This window comes from Palaemon carinicauda, chromosome 34, assembly GCF_036898095.1.
Source record: "Palaemon carinicauda isolate YSFRI2023 chromosome 34, ASM3689809v2, whole genome shotgun sequence".
NCBI classification, from domain to species: domain Eukaryota; kingdom Metazoa; phylum Arthropoda; class Malacostraca; order Decapoda; family Palaemonidae; genus Palaemon; species Palaemon carinicauda.
Genome location: NC_090758.1, coordinates 75,648,052 through 75,665,536, shown reverse-complemented (window position 1 = coordinate 75,665,536; position 17,485 = coordinate 75,648,052). Strand labels below are relative to the sequence as shown.

General features: G+C 44.5%; 1 protein-coding gene across 4 annotated transcripts in view; it reads right to left on the bottom strand.

Annotated features, from left to right (window-relative positions):
• Positions 1–3,184: 3,184 nt before the first annotated feature.
• Positions 3,185–17,485, bottom strand: part of LOC137626460 (uncharacterized) — a 32,001-nt gene continuing 17,700 nt past the window's right edge. For all 4 annotated transcript variants that reach the window (XM_068357468.1, XM_068357465.1, XM_068357467.1 and 1 more), the window contains exon 4: positions 3,185–13,756. In XM_068357468.1, coding sequence (XP_068213569.1) covers positions 6,340–13,569 — 7,230 coding nt within the window. In that variant the 5' untranslated portion in view covers positions 13,570–13,756 and the 3' untranslated portion in view covers positions 3,185–6,339. The remainder of the gene's footprint in view (positions 13,757–17,485) is intronic.

The window sequence follows — 17,485 nt, the reverse complement described above, 5'->3', positions numbered from 1 at the left end:
GCTTGACAGTCTAGTGAGTTGGCAACAACCAAAGATGTGTGACTGAGAAGCATGCGGTAAGGTATGCAGAGCATGTTGTATGCAGAGTATGCTGTATGCAGAGCATGCTGTATGTAGAGCATGTTGTATGCAGAGCATGCTGAATGCAGAGCATGCTGTATGCAGAGCATGTTGTATGCAGAGCATGCTGAATGCAGAGCATGCTGTATGCAGAGCATGTTGTATGCAGAGCATGCTGTATGCAGAGCATGCTGTATGTAGAGCATGTTGTATGCAGAGCATGCTGAATGCAGAGCATGCTGTATGCAGAGCATGTAGTAAGCAGAGCATGCTGTAAGCAGAGCATGCTGTATGTAGAGCATGCTGTAAGGTAAGCAGAGCGTGTGCATGGCGTTTAACATTTCTCAGAAATTCCATGACCAGTGCTAGAGTGCTTTATGCATGCTTGCATGGGGTTTTAATATCAACATAATATTTACCTTACATTCATAACTCATGATTCATATTTTTGCCATATTTTGCGATATTGTTAAAAATATATTGCAAGGAATACAAATATATTTTTATAAGTAATACAAATAACCTCCATTATCATATGGTTTGAAAATGGAGGTAAGGTATGCTGAACAGCAGAGTCAGAACGAGCTGGAACAACAATAGTTGTGGTTTCCTCTTCAAGACTCTGTTGAGGGAACACCTGAGGCTCAGTCTGCAAAGGCTGAGTAAAAGACAAGCAGAAGGAAGGCGCATGGGTGGAGGAGGCTGACTCCTAGCATGAGTGGTTGAACCCAAGGGTTGCGCTTGCTGAGCGGTTGGCGGAAGCGGAGTAGCAAGTTCCAGTTCCTGTGGTGTGAGCGGAGCGCGATGAGGTAGAGGCTGCGCAGAACAAGGTAATTGTCTCGCAAGCTGAGGCTCCTGAGGCGCAAGGCTAAGGTGTTGTGGTGCTTGCCTTGTGGAGGGTTGAGCTCGCTGCAGCGAGAGCTGAGGAGACTGACTCATGGACGGGAGAGGTTGTTGTACCTCAACCGAGTGTTGCATCACTGGTGGAGCAGCAAGTGGAGGCGGAGGAAGAGAGGTATAATCCTCCTGATCCCATTGTAAAGGTTGCCTTAAGGAAGGCGGAGGCTGAACACCACTGGGAACAGCAAACTCAGAACGTGGCTCAACATCGTACGCCTGGCAGGTGGTACTGCGATCAGGCGGAGCGAGCGCAGGCGGAGGCGGAGGCGCAACACTCTCAGCCCGACACTCACGCATCAAGTCCGAAAGCTGTGCTTGCATGGACTGTAGTAGAGTCCACTTGGGGTCGGCAGAAACTACAGTAGGCTGAGGTAAAGCCTTAACAGTCGAGCTCTGTTGTGGCAGAACCTTACTCCTCTTAGGCGGAGTGCATTCAACTGATGACTGAGGAGAGTCAGAGCTAACCCAATGACTGCATCCGGGTTGTTGAACTCTCACTTCGTACGTCTGGCATAGGTCTGGACTTTACGTTTAAGAGGTCTTGAGACCTGAGACCAGCGTTTTCTCCCCTAAATTTCTTCTGCAGACGAGCAAAATAAGGGCTCAATCGTCTGCGGGTGGGAGTGACGGTCTCGGTAAGACACGCCCACAACCACCGAGGATACTTCTGTGCGCCGATCAAGGCCTGCTGAACCCTTCTGCCCTTCGACATTGCTTCTCCCCTGGGCTTGGGAGCTTGCAAGAGGTCCCGGACTGGGAGGACGACTGGCGCGCACAGAAGTACCCTCACGCACAACACTGACACACTTTGCGCTAATCACTTATCACTTTGATTTTCTGTTTGCACTTATTTCACTGAACTCGAAACTTTAAGTGGTTTGTACCTGAAACACGCAATTCTATCCTTTCTCAAAAGTTAGTAATTGCGAAAACAGAATTACAATGTAACAGAAAAATCTAATGAAAGATAAATAATTCAGTGGCTGGAAAGAGACTAAACACTAGATCACTCTAGAAACGTTTACCTTCTTCCCCTAAAGAGACTAGGGAGAAGAGCAAAAAACGATAACAACGTTACTCGCTTGAATGAAACGTTTATCCTCCTCTTTCTCCCTCCGTCTCTATCTCTCTCTCTCTCTCTCTCTCTCTTGACTTAGAACCTGAGAGAAGAGCCCAATCATATATATCGTTAAAACATATTATTGTTAAAGGAAAAAACAGAAATATTTCCCAAAATGAAAAGTTCCTTTATTAGGATTAAAACCATTAAGTTAAGAAAGAATGAACAAAACGCTAGACACGGTTACTCTTACTGCAACGTGAAACCGTGAATATTCTCTCTCTATCGTAACGATAGAGCGCAAGTTGAACGTTCTGAACGTCAACAACTGCAGAGACAAAACAAAACGTTAGTTCAACTTTGAAAACAGTACGAGACTATCAAAGAAATTCTTTCAAAGACATTAAAATAGCATAATATGTTAACAGGTAAAACCAAAATGACGGGCTCAATGTTAATTAACTTCGGTACCAAGAAAAGACCGCCTACTATTAGGAAGGTCGAATATAAACAAATATAAAAATAAATTTTAATAAGTTTATAATAAAAGGAAGTTAATCGAAGAGGCCTATAAGAGGCGGAGAGATATAAAATAAATCTATAACTTTTGTTAAGCAAAATTAAGAAAGAGAGTCTATACTCTCTTAGACACCAACACTTCCGTCTAAGGGAAGGGTCGGCCATTAAAAAGTGAAAGAGAGTTCATACTCTCTTCGTACCAAAATTAAATCAAAAATTAAATCAAATTAATTCCAAAAACTTGCTAAGCTAATGATATAGCTTCCTGAATAGCGAAGGCTAAACTCTAGAGCAAATACATCACCAAATCGTGAGCAATAACTCCAGAATCAACAGCGTATCCATGTAGGTCTAGCCGGAGGCACGACAGAGGAAAAATTGAGGTGGTGTTGACAAGAAGTACTAGAGTACCTGACCACAGATGGCGCTGTGGTGTTCACCCCCACCTGTATAGCGATCGCTGGCGTATCCCGACCGTAGATTTCTGTCGGTAACAGAGTTGACAGCTACATGATTATCGGGTAAGATTAATATTGAAAATTTTAAATACAAATGACTCAACAATCCTTTGATAAATATTAACAAGATTCTCTAAGAATAAAATGAATTGTACCAAAATAAAAAAAAGGAGACATCAAACAATCATAATGAAAAACTTTTATTCATCTAGATGTACAAACTGCTGACGACTTCAATATATACTCATCACTTAAATCTTCTATTAACTTTACAAGACAGCCCTGCTCACATACATAGTATGTGCAATATCAATGCTTACCTGCGGAGCAAACTCTGCCCTCGGTACCGGGACCAGTACGTGCGATGGGTGCACAGTTTGTCGGGAAAGCAAGCCGCGTAAAAAGCCTATGTACAAAGTTACTTCTTTTATACAGAGACTTGAGCCAAGTCAAAACGGTAATCCTGAGGTATAGCAAAAATGTACAACTTAAAAATATACACCGGCCCAGTTCGACCCTCGCCACTAAGGTAAGGCTGGCGACGATTGGGCGCAAAAAACAGAATGAGAAAAAATATTATTGAACTGAATACATATTTGCACTATCCTCCAGTAAACTCCCCCTTTCGTTAGGGTCTCATCTTTCCGAACCAAAGTCGTGGCTACACGAATACCCCAATCTGAGTGAAACGGTTTTCTCCCTCAACCTAAGTCAGTAATGCCCTTTGATTTGACAATGCATCTACGTTTCTTCGCTTCTCATTACGGCGATTAGAAATCGCAACGAAGCTAGATCAAACAAGTAGAAGCTAGTAAAGAATGGTGCCCCTAACACTGACCAATAAAGGCTTTTACATTTCTCTATCCTCTACCCTGAGACCTCGATTGAAATGGACGTTTGGTCGTAAACGTGGCAAAATTGCGTTGTTTTGGTTCCACAAACATATAGTATAAGAATACGACATGGTAATACACTAAAATGAGCATCAAAAATGGCACAAGACTCCAAAGACATTTACTGTAAAAGTTAAATTAACAGAATACAAAATAATGTTACATTCATCCAGTTAATTACTTCATGTCAGACTTTCACATAGAAAACAATTTAAACAAGACGCAGCTGTATTTCTAAATAGTATTATCCTTGCAATCATATAATTCAATTCTTTCTTTAAGGTAGTCAATGATAATACTGCCATTTACTCTTTTTTTAAAAACATGGTTTGCTTTCTCAATGCAACAGTAACTGCATTTTCAAGACTATTAACCGTAACATTAACACTGGGCTTTCTGTTGGCACGTATATAACTTCCTCTCTGGCAAAGACTCAGCTAAGACTTATCAAAAGTATTAACGATACAAGACCATTGGAAAGAAATTACATATCTCTATTAGTTACATAAATAGATTGATAGGACTCAATAGTGTAGATGCACAATTTACCATGACTGTAAAAGAGAACCAGGGAAGTCACAGATTTATAAAATTGAATGTGGCAGTCTCCGCTGTGTCGCGTGTCCACTTGAAAGAAATTTCATATCTCTATTAGTTACACAAATAGATTGATAGGACTCAATAGTGTAGATGCATAATTTACCAAGACTGCAAAAGAGAACCAGGGAAGATATAGATTTTAAAAATTTAATGTGGCAGTCTCCGCTGTGTCGCGTGTCGAGGGTCGATGTAATGAAGGCTGTTCCGTGCCATTAAATTATAAAAAATATTTGTCGTACAAATTTTTTGAGGACTAAATTTCTTTTGCATAGTACATCTAAATGTTAATTTAATCTTATGCCAACCAAGGGGAAATAAGACCTGGGAGAGGTTTTGAAGGGAGTCAGAAAGGGACATAGACTAGACGTTCGATTCCCTCGGGGTAAAGATCAGAACTTGAATCGCGAGTGGCGAGACTCGACGGACTAACTTTTACCATTTTCACTTGCTTGATGTTTGACATCAATTGATCATGGCAATATTGACACGTAGTATGCATTCAAACGGATAAATAACTCTATCACAAGTTTTAATTGACATGAGAATGGAATTTAGTTCATGCAATAAAAGTGATGGGGCACCGCTCAAAATGGTTAACGACGTACAATTCGTCGAGAATAAAGTGAATCGTCTTAATTTTACGAGGGCTGAGCACTACTTACATTAAACACATCAAGACTCTTTTATGTGAAGACGCCTGCCTTTCTTACACTTGTAACAACATTCAAAACAGTCACCCAGTAACTGGTGCATTTCCATTTTATCGCGCAGCTTTTCTACAGGACGTGGCAGCGTCTACTCCGAGTTTCCGATGCCACGGGGGAATTCGAAATACTGTACGCTACACTTGCTAAAAGATGTGTTAACAGGTACATCTTATATAAATATATTTTCAGTTAATATTAGTTAGAACAATATGTTTTAAACATAATAGAATGCATCTAGTCAGAGATGCAAACACAATTGACAAAATTTTACAGACTCCAAGATTCGTCTTTACTCATACTGGGGTATTCCTGTATTTTAGTTAAATTCATGCTAAACTCCTCATCTTTACCTAAAACAAAATCTGTACGAGAAAGATACTGTATTCATAAACAACAAACTGTTAAACTACCAGGTGTGGAAGATGTGAAATTTGTACATTCTAAAACTTATGTCGTTTCATCAAAAATATTTCTGGAATAAAGTCAAGCACGTAAAAGGAAGGAAAAAAGTTTTTAAGATAGTTGACAACACCACTGAAACATATTCCCAGTTAATCAAAACAAGCAAAAAACATTTGGTTTACCAAATAAAACTTTGATCCACCAAAAGAGGCTACGAATGCTACGTGAGAAAAAAAAAAGGCTTTTAATAAAAATCTACAGCTTCTATTCCTACAAACTAACTGTGAACTGAAGGCCTCCGCTCTCAAAGAGTTAAGCTATATACCAGTGGAAAATCACGAAAGAATAGTCACAGCAATATGAACCGTTATACAAATATGTGTAAACAAGACAGAATACAAATAAGAATATAGAAAAAGTTCCCAACTCATCTCTCTCACTTAACAATAAACCCCATCTTGGGATGACAGTTAAATCTATAAAAGTTTTTACATAAATTTCAGGTACAGCAAGACAATATCCACTCCATTCAAGAACACCAGAACATGTCTGAACAAAGTGAAAAACCAATGTTAGGTAAAGTCCACAGGGGCTGTATAACAGCCAGTCTCATGACATTCGCTAATTCTCGTAACCAGATACGAAAACTAGCTTCTCGGTAGGATGTCGGAACTCCGAACGCACACGCAACTTCACCGGATGTTTATCACACGGATGGCACGATTTCCACCCCCCCCCCCTCAGTTCTCGTTATTTTCGTTCTCGCTGCTCGAGTCGCTGCTGGACGACGAAGACGAGGAGTCGCTCGAGGATGACGAAGACGAGGAGGAGGAGGAGGAAGAGGACGAAGTACGCTGTCGCTGCGACGTGCTGCCCGGCTGCTGCTGTTGCTGGTCCGTGTCGTAGCTGCTGTAATATTCGTACAGGTCGGCGTGGGGTTGTTGTTGTTGCTGTTGCTGTTGCTGATGTTTCGGTTGCTGCTGCTGTTGCTTGTGAGATGATTTCAAGGTTGTGGTGCATTCGGGACAGTACCAATTGCCCTCTGGTGCAGCCATGATGCCAACGCATTCAAAGTGGAACCACTGGTACCGGCAAGACGGATTGTCGCAGCCTATCATGTCGGACACTTCGTCGTACGGACACTGGCAGATGCAGTACAACGTTTCGTCTGCCTCCCGGACCGATTCCTGCGATTTCTTGGGCATCTTCTTTTTCTTGGCGGGAGTCTCGCCGCTGCCTTCCGGAAGCTTACGCTTCCTGTCTCTCTTGGGCGTGGGCGTTTCGGTGCCTTGGGCCGACTTGTATATGCTCGAACGATTTTCCGTAACTTTACGAACGCGCTGCTTTGCAGGGTGGACGTTATCTAGATGGTACTGCAAGGCTTCTAGCGAATGCCAAGGGGACGCCCCTTCGCAGTACGGACAGTCGTAGCTCAGTGTCTGGCTTTTCGTAGCTTTGTGGACCATAAAAAAGTGTAAACTCAACACAGTCCAGGATTCAAAGGCTTTGTAACAGAAATTGCAGATGTAGGCATCATTCACACGGACATGATCGAACATCGTGTGTGTGTCGCTCAAATGAACCACCAAGTCCACTATCTTATTCAAGCGAGGTCGACCTTCACACACGCGACACACTATTTCGCCGCCCACGTTCAGCGCGCGCTGCGCCTTGTGGGCATAATAGAGGTGGAAGTAATACGCCCCTTCTTCGCGGAACACCAGGCCGCACAGACATCGAAAGGTTCCGTTAGGTATCATGGCACGCTGGTGGTGCGCGAGGTGGTGGTCATTTATGTCGTCTGCCGTGCTGAACGTGTAATTACAAAACGCACATTGCCCCAGGCCTAGATTAAGAACTAATTGTGGATGAACTAAATACATATGGAGTAATTTACCACCGGATTCCTTCCACGACAGATGGCACGGAGTGCATCGCAACCCGACTACCCTGTCCACTAACTCTGCCATTTCCGCCCTCACCACAGGCGATTCGCCACTGGAATTCAATGTTCCCCCAACCGCTCCCACGGCCCCACTGGATGCATCCACCAAGTGTTTTCTTCTCTGTTCGGCAAGAGTCCTGCGAGCTGCTGTCTCTTGGGCGTCGTCGTCGTCGTCTTTTTCGTCGCTGTATTCCTGATCAACGGACAGTTTCTGTTTGACGGGCTGCTTACCGGGAGAAGTTTTGTTACTCGAAGTGGCCGTCTTATCGTCATCTGTGTCGGTGGTGTCCAGATCCGACTCCGTCATGGCCAGCATGAGCAGACGAGTCTGAAACTCCTTCTCGGCAATCTTGTCATCCTCCTCGTCCTGCTTGGGTACGGGAATGGTTTCTCTGGCGTTTTTGTCGTCCGGCGCCGACGAATCGGAATCAGAATCGCTCGTGTAGATCTTCTCTCCGGCCGGCTTGTCCGTGGAGGTTCGGTGTTTGCGACTTTTGTACTTGGTAAGATCTTCGCTGGAATCAGAGTCGTAGTTCAGGGCAGGCTTTGGGTGGTCTGCCACGATGTGCTTGGTCAGAAGATTTCTCGATACGAAAGCCTTGGAGCAGTACGAGCAGTTATGCGGTCTCTCGCCTGTGTGAATTCGGGCGTGTACGCGGAGGCGAGACTTGGCACTGAACCGATCGCCACAGTGATCGCATTTGTGGTTTAACTGCTTCTTGTGGATGTGGAGTACGTGCTGAGTGAGAGACACTTCGGAGGTAAAGCCCTTCCCGCAGTGGGGACACGTCTGAGGGTTGTGCTTCCACTCCTTGTGCTTCGTGAGGTGGTGGTCCCGCACAAACTTCTCCCCGCAGACTTCGCACTCGAACTTCTTCTCTAGTTTGCAGAGATTGTAGTGAAGTTGCCTCGACTTCTCCTGCTTGAATCTCTTGCCACACTTGAAGCACGGGAAGGAATTCACCGGCTGACTGACACGAGCTTCCAAGACCACCATCGTCCTCTGCGAGCCGTCTTCGGCGGCGAAGACGAACGGCCGAGCTTCACTGGGAAGGTGAGACAAGTGGAAGGAATGGACTAGGAAAGAGTGCAGTTCTCCCTGAAACGACCCACAAGTACAATTCGCGAGAGCGTTGGGATGGGCTTCCTGTATGTGCTGGGCAAGCCGAGGTATCAGCACGCTGACCCCGCATCCGACACACTGCCCGGTGAACTTGTCGTTCAAATCTCTCAAAATATTTTCTCCCATTGATTCTATATTGATGTCGGCATTTTCACCCAATCCTTTCGGCAGGGGCTTTGGCTCTCCTCGGCTTCTGGTTACTTTTTCTTTCGTGGCTTTCTTCCTGGGCGGTGTTTCGACAAAGTCTGGTTTGGCGACTGGAATGGGAGGTTTCTCAATGACAGCCGGGGGAGGAGGGGGCGGCGGCTTCACTCTCGCCGGCTTGGGTTTCTCGTCCTCCTTATGGTGCAGCTGCTCAGTCAAGGCCTCCGTCATATTCCGTATTGTCTGCACCACAACGCTGTTGAGGGTTTCTACAAATCCAAAGGTAGGTGTACCGCCTGAATCGGATGTCTCCACCGCAGTGCTTCCTTGCTTCGACAATGCTACTTTTTCTGGAGCTGTGACGGTCGAGGGAGGACCAGAAACAGCAGCAGCTGGTGCAGGGGGATCTGTGACTTCGCCGGCAGGAGAATCGGGCTGTCGCACCTCTTTGAAATCCTTTTCTACTGGAGCATTATACGCATTACAGTTCTGACTAGAAGTTGATCTCGGGCTTGCAGAGCAAGACCTACGAGGCGAGTTTGGGGAGGCGGCAGCCGTGTCGATCTGCAACGGGGGCTCGCTGCTACTGTCGTCGTCGCTACTGTCGGAGGGAATTCTGGGGTCGTCGTCCTCATACATGGTCATTGCAGGTGCCAATAAATCTGTCATATCTTTTTCTTCTTCTATCTCTTCCATTTTCTCTTCTTCCATCACTTCGTCTGGCTTTGAAGGTGAACTGGGTTGGCTGTCGGCCTTCTCCCGGTTATTTTCCGACACTAAGGGACTCCTACTCAAAGAAGGCAAATCAGGGGCAGGTGACGGTGCTTGCTTGTGAGGATTGTGAGGAGACATGGAGACTGTACACAACGAACCACACCATCCCTGATTCGTTCCGTCTTCATCCGTCTCCTCCATTTCAGATGTTCCCTCGAGATTTTCCCCAATGTCTTCCTCTGATTCGTTCTCGAGAAGTTTAGCTGGATCGTATAGGGATGCCGAACACAGCATTCTATCGTTTTGTACTACAATTCTTCCGTCTTCGCGAGTTCCCACAAGCATCACGCAGGAATCCTTTATTTGTTCCAACTGACTTTCCTCACAGTTTCCGCTTTTCTTTTTCTGCCGAGTGTCCAGGTAAGTCCACACATACTCCCAGTTCTTAAGACCGTGGAAAACAGACCGGTGCTGAAGGAGGGCTGAAATAGTCGTGTGTACTGAGGGGCAGACTAAGCATGCCAAAGTGTGAGACTCGATGTGGTGTATGAACTGTTCCAAAAGACTCACGTAAATCTTGTTTCCGTAGCACTTGACGCATCGCCCAGGGAGCACGCAGTGTTTGAGGTTAGGCTTGATGGCCTCTGGGTGAGGCCGGGGCTCGATGAGATGGTTGTACAGCTCAAAGGATTGGTTAAACACGACCTTACACGACTGAATGGGGCAAGACCAGGGAGGCCCGTTACGGCAGCGTTGCAACCCGTACTGGCACTGCTGACAGACGGCACTCGGCTGGGCATCCGTAATACGCAGAGAATGGCTGTGGGGTTGGCCGCACAGTACGCAATTAATCACTACTATGACCACCGAGGCTGGGCTAAGATGATGACCATAGTCCACTAATGAAAAGAGCTCCCCTGTGTGGCTGTGCCATTCCATGTTGAGGCTCTGCGCCTCCTGAGCAGTCAGGAGTCCTCCCCGAGCTGTCTGGATCCACTGTAAAACTGAGGACACATCTCCTAGAGTGTTGCAGCCAAAGAGGTGGCTCGTGCTTATGTGGCTCTTCAAACGACTCGAAGTGGGCGCTATCGAGTGGGACACTTTACTGTCGTCCGAGGCGCGTCCGATCATGGCAGCGCAAGTTGGGAATGGACATCTGAAAGTGTGGTGTATCCAAGAGTGAACGGCACAAGATAAAGTGTCCTTCTTCAGGATGGCAGCGCAAAAATGGCACTTGACAAAGAGCTGAGGGTCTTGGTCGTGCGACTGTCCGTGAGCCAAGAGTGAACTGGCCCACTGGCCGCACAACACGCACCATCCGGGAGTAATCTCGCTAGAATGATTGGCCAGCAGGTGTTGAATCAACTCCTCGGAGGAATCGGTGCAGTAGCCACAATTGAACCAGCACGACAGACTCTCCAGAACTACTCGAGTGCAGAAGTGGCACATTCCGCGGGACTCGTACAGCTTCGGCTTTCCGCCCGACTGGAAACCCTGTTTGCACTTTAAGCAAATGGCCGCGTTCGGATTGTTGTGGATACCAAAACTCAGGACGCTGGACAAGGCCGAACGGTCATAACTCGGAAGAGCACTTAGAAGCCTGAGAATGAGCCACCAGGCGAGCATCAAGTTTCCTTGTTCGAGATGGACATTCGAACGGTGGTTGGCTACAATTTTCGGGAAAGCGTGCGGGGCGCAGATCATCAAGAAATGGGACCTTGATCGACACTGATGGCAAGTCCAGGCAATGCCTCGTCCGGTCCACCAAGCGCTCGCCTGCGGCGAAGTGCAGGTCAGAGACAAGACGCTCGTCATGAGGCCGTGTATGAGAAGCTCGTGTATTTGTCTCACAGGCGGAATCAAGAGACACAGGCACAATTCGCACGGCTCGGCGATGCCCTGAAGAGGCCCTGCTAACACGCCCTTTAATACATCATGAGTCAAATCCTCCACCATCTTCTTCACTATGAACTCGTGGTGTTCCCACAAGTGGGCGTGATAGTTCACAGCTCCGGTGAACTTCCCACACATGCCCTCATCGAAGACGCACTTATATATTCTCTTGTGTCCGACGCGTCTATGCTGGCGAGACTCCGCCACAGAGTTGAAAATCAACTGACACTTGTGGCAGACAAGTTTATCCGATTTACCCAAACCCTGGGGTTTCACCTCGGACTCGGGAGGCGAGAAACCTTCGAACGGTATGTCGGCTTCGTCGTCGTCCCAGTCAAGGCTGCTGACCTCAAACCCTTCGAAATCATTTGCGTAGTTTTCATCGTCGGACGAACCGAACAAGTCCTTGAACTCTCTTTCCGTGAGGTGAGTTCTATCGCCAACGTCGTCCTGAATGTCGTCATCTTCGGTTGCGGGACTCGTTTCTTCTCCTCCTTTGCCCGGAACAGTCTCGTCCAATGTGGTGACTTCCATATCAGATCTCCGGTCGCAATCCGAAGACTCGGTAACCTCGACTGCACGTGTTGCGTTATCGTCTGTATCTCGGGGCGGGGAGGTCAAGGTCGTGGTTGAATGGTCTGGGGTCTTATAACCACTCTCTTCATAGATGTCCCCTTTGGCGTCGTCGTCGTTATATTCCGCGCTGCTCGGTGGGGTTATGATCGATGAACTGATGTCCTCTGGTGGGGGTTCCTCAGCTTGGCTAAAAGTAGTAGATCCCTCGCATGCTTCGATATCGTCGTCGTTCTTACTCGAGGATAATTTCCTTTTCGACTCTCTGGTTTTATTCCTCTCGCCTTCAGGACTATATTCAGCGTCATTGCTCTTTTCTTCCGTACTATGACCGGAGACCCTTCTGACGTTTCTGCATATTGCGTCAATCAAGGATTTTCCGGACATGACACCATCGACCACCGCTTTACTTTCCTGACTTACGTCGGAAGAATTTGTACTATTTAATGCGAGAGAGTTGCTTCCAGTTTCCTTCTCCGTCTCTTTGCTCTCATTCGATTCGAGTTCCTCCTTCAAATCCTTTTTTGCATGAGTGCCGACTTCACCTCGAGCTTCTTCCTTCTCCTGGTTAGTTTTCACTTTGCTGTTCTCATTCTCGTTTAAATCCTTTGAAGAAATTGTATTCGCATCAACTTTACCCGGCATCTTCCCTTCTTTTTCTCTTTCAACTACTACTTTCCCCTTCTTAGCAACCACAGCCGAGATTCCTTCCACGAAATTCGAAGAGACCTTAGTTTTCACTTTCATTTTAAACCCCACACGACTTTCTACGGGAGACGTAGCCTTGGGAAGTCTGTCGTTAGCACTCTTACCAACGTCTACGGCACTGTCCTCGCTAGGTTGTTTAACTTGATCACCAGTTTTCTCGGAGGAAAGTGTTCTTTTTCTTCCGGGCCTATGAAGCACCGGCTTCTTAGGCTCTGTTCCCCTCCCACTTTCCTTACTGCCTGACACTAACCCTTCCTTAATCATTTTCTTCTTTCCTTCACTATCACTCGCTTCCGAACTACTCGGTGTCGGGTAGTTATTCTCGACACGTTCTGGCTCCGACTTGTCCTCTACGGCAGGCTCCACTTCTGCATCTTCCCTCGCTACTTCACCACTTCCCGAATGTTTGCTCTCGGGAACAGTCGGCGAAACCTGAGAGTTCTCTTTGTCGCTATCGGCCTCGGCTACCTTCGCCTTCTTGCTGGACTCGGGCGCCGGGGACTGTTCGTTCTTACGTTCGCCGCCGTCTAAGAAATCTAACTTACGATTCACACTCACACTTTGGTCTGGGGGTTTAAGTTCGGATTTGACTTCCGCCGTTACACTGCCACAGTTCTTCTCCCCGACAGCACTAGAGTCCCGATTCCCCTCGAGCTTTTCTCTCCGTTCGCTGGCTTTCAAGGACTTCACGATGATCTCCCAGTCGTGCATGATGTCCGGAAGGGGAGGCGGACGCAGTTTCCTTCCCTCGGCGGAGTCGTCATCCTCGTCCGACCCGGCGGAAGCACCGGAGTGCTGCAACAACTTCCTTCCCTGACTTCCTTCAACGTACGGCAGCCTTCCCTCCCTCGTGTTACGGCCACCTGGCATGCCCTTGCCACTGTGATGTCGAGTCTTCCGCTGCCTGGCCGTCTGCAGATCTACATGCAAGTTGGCAGAGGGCCTCCCGGGGGTGGCGAGGGAGGCCAACCTTGGAGAGGTGTCCGACGCCGCGGACGAGTTGTGGCCGGACTCCGACACGCTGCGCGAACGTACTATCCGCCGACTGACAGGAGACCTGGAAGAAATTTAAAAAGACAAATCAAGGGACGGAAAGTAACTTTTAAATGGCAAAAAAAAATTATAAATTTCCTAATACATTTCCAAACAGACAACAGATTAATAAGAATAAGCAATTGCCCCATTTTGGAATAAATTACGTATTATATTCATGGATCCTATGTTACATTAAAGTCACTACAGCAAATAGGACATGTCCGAAGCAGTGTATCTCTGAAAGACAAATAAAATGTAGAGAAATCTTTTAAAATCCTTCTGTAATGAGTGCATGAAATCATCATAAGTCTTATCATTATTGTTATTCAAAAAATGAGGAAATGCGAAACAGATTATATATACAAACCAGGCGGGGCAAATGAACATTAAAAATAAATTAGTACATACTAAAAGAAGTCTCAAAATCAAGCATGCAAGAGCTAAATGATAGCAACACCAGACAACCACTTATACCTGCCTTAGTGTTATTTTTCTATATAAAAATAAACAACATTAATTAACTATATTCCACACAAATTAGCTACAAATGCACAGAATTGTTACTGCCCAAAACTACGGTACCTGGATACACTAGGGTTTTATACAGTAGTTGTAAAGGCTGCCACTATTGTCTCCGTGAGAGATCGATCGTCTAATCTGGAGAGACTTGTTTACGAGATGAAATTAAAGCAAAACAAACAACAGAAATAAACACTCTTAGAGTGTCGGTATAGAAAACTGGGGCGTGATTGAACCACAACCATAGGTCCCTCACCAGTTAGACCTCTCCTTCATCAACATCCCCTGGAACAACAAGGTGCCGTCCTACACCCGTCTGCTGCCTCCTACTACGACTATCCTTCCCCACCCCTACACCTCCCCACCCCCTTAACTCACTCCTCCATAGCACCAGCGTTGGTCAGACGTGTTTTGCTTTGCTTTGCTCCTTTTGTACAATAACATTCATCTAATATTTCTAGACTTTTTCACTCAGATAAAATGAAGCTTCAAGTAAATATCAACTTTTCACTGGGCCCCTTGAAAAACACTGGGCTAAAGTATAATTTGAACTTTAGATGTAAAATAAGATGGTAAAAAACATAAACAAAATGTAAAAGTCCAACAGATGAAAAGCTTATGATAAGTCAAATAATTTAGTTATAAACAAACTTTTAAAAATTAGAATTTGATCGAGATTCTGGCATTAGAAAGTGGATCTTGTATCTTAACCCTTTTACCCCCAGGCTCTTTGGAAATTTCCAACCCTTAACCCCCAAGGGGATATTTTTTTCCCCAGCACATTTTGCAGTATATTTTTTTCAAATTGCTCTAACAGCCTTAATTTTTGTCATAGAGAGGTCAGGTTGGTCTCATTCTCTTGGAAAATGCCTGAATTTTTAAAAAAAAAAATTATAAAAAACATGAAAAAAAAAATTTTTATAGCATTTTTTTGCAAGAACGTACCGGTACGTCCATGGGGGTAAAGGGATGAGTTTTGTGAAATGTACCAGTACGTCTTTTGGGGGTAAAAAGGTTAAAAACAAACTTTTAAAAAACAGAATTTGATCGAGATTCTGGCATTAGAAAGTGAAACTTGTATCTTAACAATGCAATGTAATTCATGCACTCTATTGTGTACTGTATCATCTCACTACTAACACATTCACCGCAATTATACGTACCATCAATGGTATTTTGTTTTGACAATTCTAACCGGTGACCAAAACAATTCACACAGTCCAAACACAAAAGAAAAAACACAAGAAAAATCTCATAAAAATAATAAATGAAATAAAAAAATCTCAAACTAATCAAATCTACTACCTGATCATCACTTTCATTCTTGGCGTCAACTAAACATCGTAAAATGGCCCTAAACCAAACGAGAGACAACGGAAAGGAAACTCAAAATATCTGTGAAAAAGATCACAATTTTACATAACTTTAAAACTGCTGGCCGAAGTTACTGACAAACCAAGGGCTTTTCCAGTGAGTGTTATTCCAATTAGACATTGTTTACTGAAGTGGAAAAACTAAAACTGTTGCTAAATTGCAGTAAAATAGGGATTTATTGCAATTCCAATAAAAAATTGGTGATTAGAGGCCCAAAATTCTGTATTTTTTCATTCATATATTAAAATTTTTTCTATCTTTCATTATATTCCAATTGCCCATGATATTTACCGGCAAGGAATTAGAAGAAGACAAAGTTGAACAATTCGGACGCCTTCGTGGAAAGCAAGGCCATAAGAAATAGACAAAGGATGTAAGGTGGGGATTGTGCCATCTGACGCCATAGAGACGATGCAAGGAGTCGAGATAAAACGGACATTCCTAGGGATCAATACGTCATCAGAGATAAAACTAGAGCCTATATGATAACATTAGAGGTGACAATACACTGTTCCGCCAACCCTGTGCATATTGCTGTTCAAACACTTTGTTGATGGGCTGATTTGTAAACACGGAGAAGTATAAACTGGCGTAGCAATCAAAAAGGCCCCTAAAGCTTTTGTTAGTTCACTTTCCGGGGAACAAAAACCTGTGGCGGGTAAGGCAGCGGGTTTAACACGAGGCCGCCCCTCTCGCAAGTGCTAATACCTAACAGGCTACACTCTTCAGGCAGTTCATGCAATCTTTGAATGGTCTATTTTCTACAGCTGTAGTGAATAAAACGAGATCAACATTTAGAGTATGAATCTGTATACAAAACACAATAAACCTTGATATCTCATGTGTTCACGAGACACAAGAGAAACCATTGGGTTTTAAATGTTCATGCTACTGATAAAAAAAAATATCAAGTAAATCAAAATACTGTACAGTGTATTCTAAAGCAAAATCAGAGAATGTACATACATCGACGAAACTTAAATGAATACGCTAAATACTGGGCATCAAATTAAAAACCAAATGTAATTAAACAATCATTGGATTACGAGTAACTTTTGCTACTAGAAATAATAACGTAGTAATCCTTGGCAACATAAAATATGCAAACCGTAAGTGAAATAAAACAACAGCAAGCAGGCAAAAATTTTACATAAAAAAGGATTTTGTCGAAGAAAAAAATATACACTTAAGATGTACCGACTAAAAGAGACGCCACTGCTCAGAAAAATACATTAAAGAAGACTCCACTGCTCAGAAAAATACATTAAAGAAGAGTCCACTGCTCAGAAAAATACATTAAAGAAGAGTCCACTGCTCAGAAAAATACATTAAAGAAGAGTCCACTGCTCAGAAAAATACATTAAAGAAGACTCCACTGCTCAGAAAAATACATTAAAGAAGACTCCACTGCTCCGAAAAATACATTAAAGAAGACTCCACTGCTCAGAAAAATACATTAAAGAAGACTCCACTGCTCCGAAAAATACATTAAAGAAGACTCCACTGCTCCGATAAATACATTAAAGAAGACTCCACTGCTCCGAAAAATACATTAAAGAAGACTCCACTGCTCCGAAAAATACATTAAAGAAGACTCCACTGCTCCGATAAATACATTAAAGAAGACTCCACTGCTCCGAAAAATACATTAAAGAAGACTCCACTGCTCCGAAAAATACATTAAAGAAGACTCCACTGCTCAGAAAAATACATTAAAGAAGACTCCACTGCTCAGAAAAATACATTACAGATGATTAACAGAAACCAGAATATCAATAAACAATGACGTGCATCAACAAAAGATAGAGATATATTTAAGGAGATCAGTCACTTTTCTACGTATGTGAGGCCAGTCTGA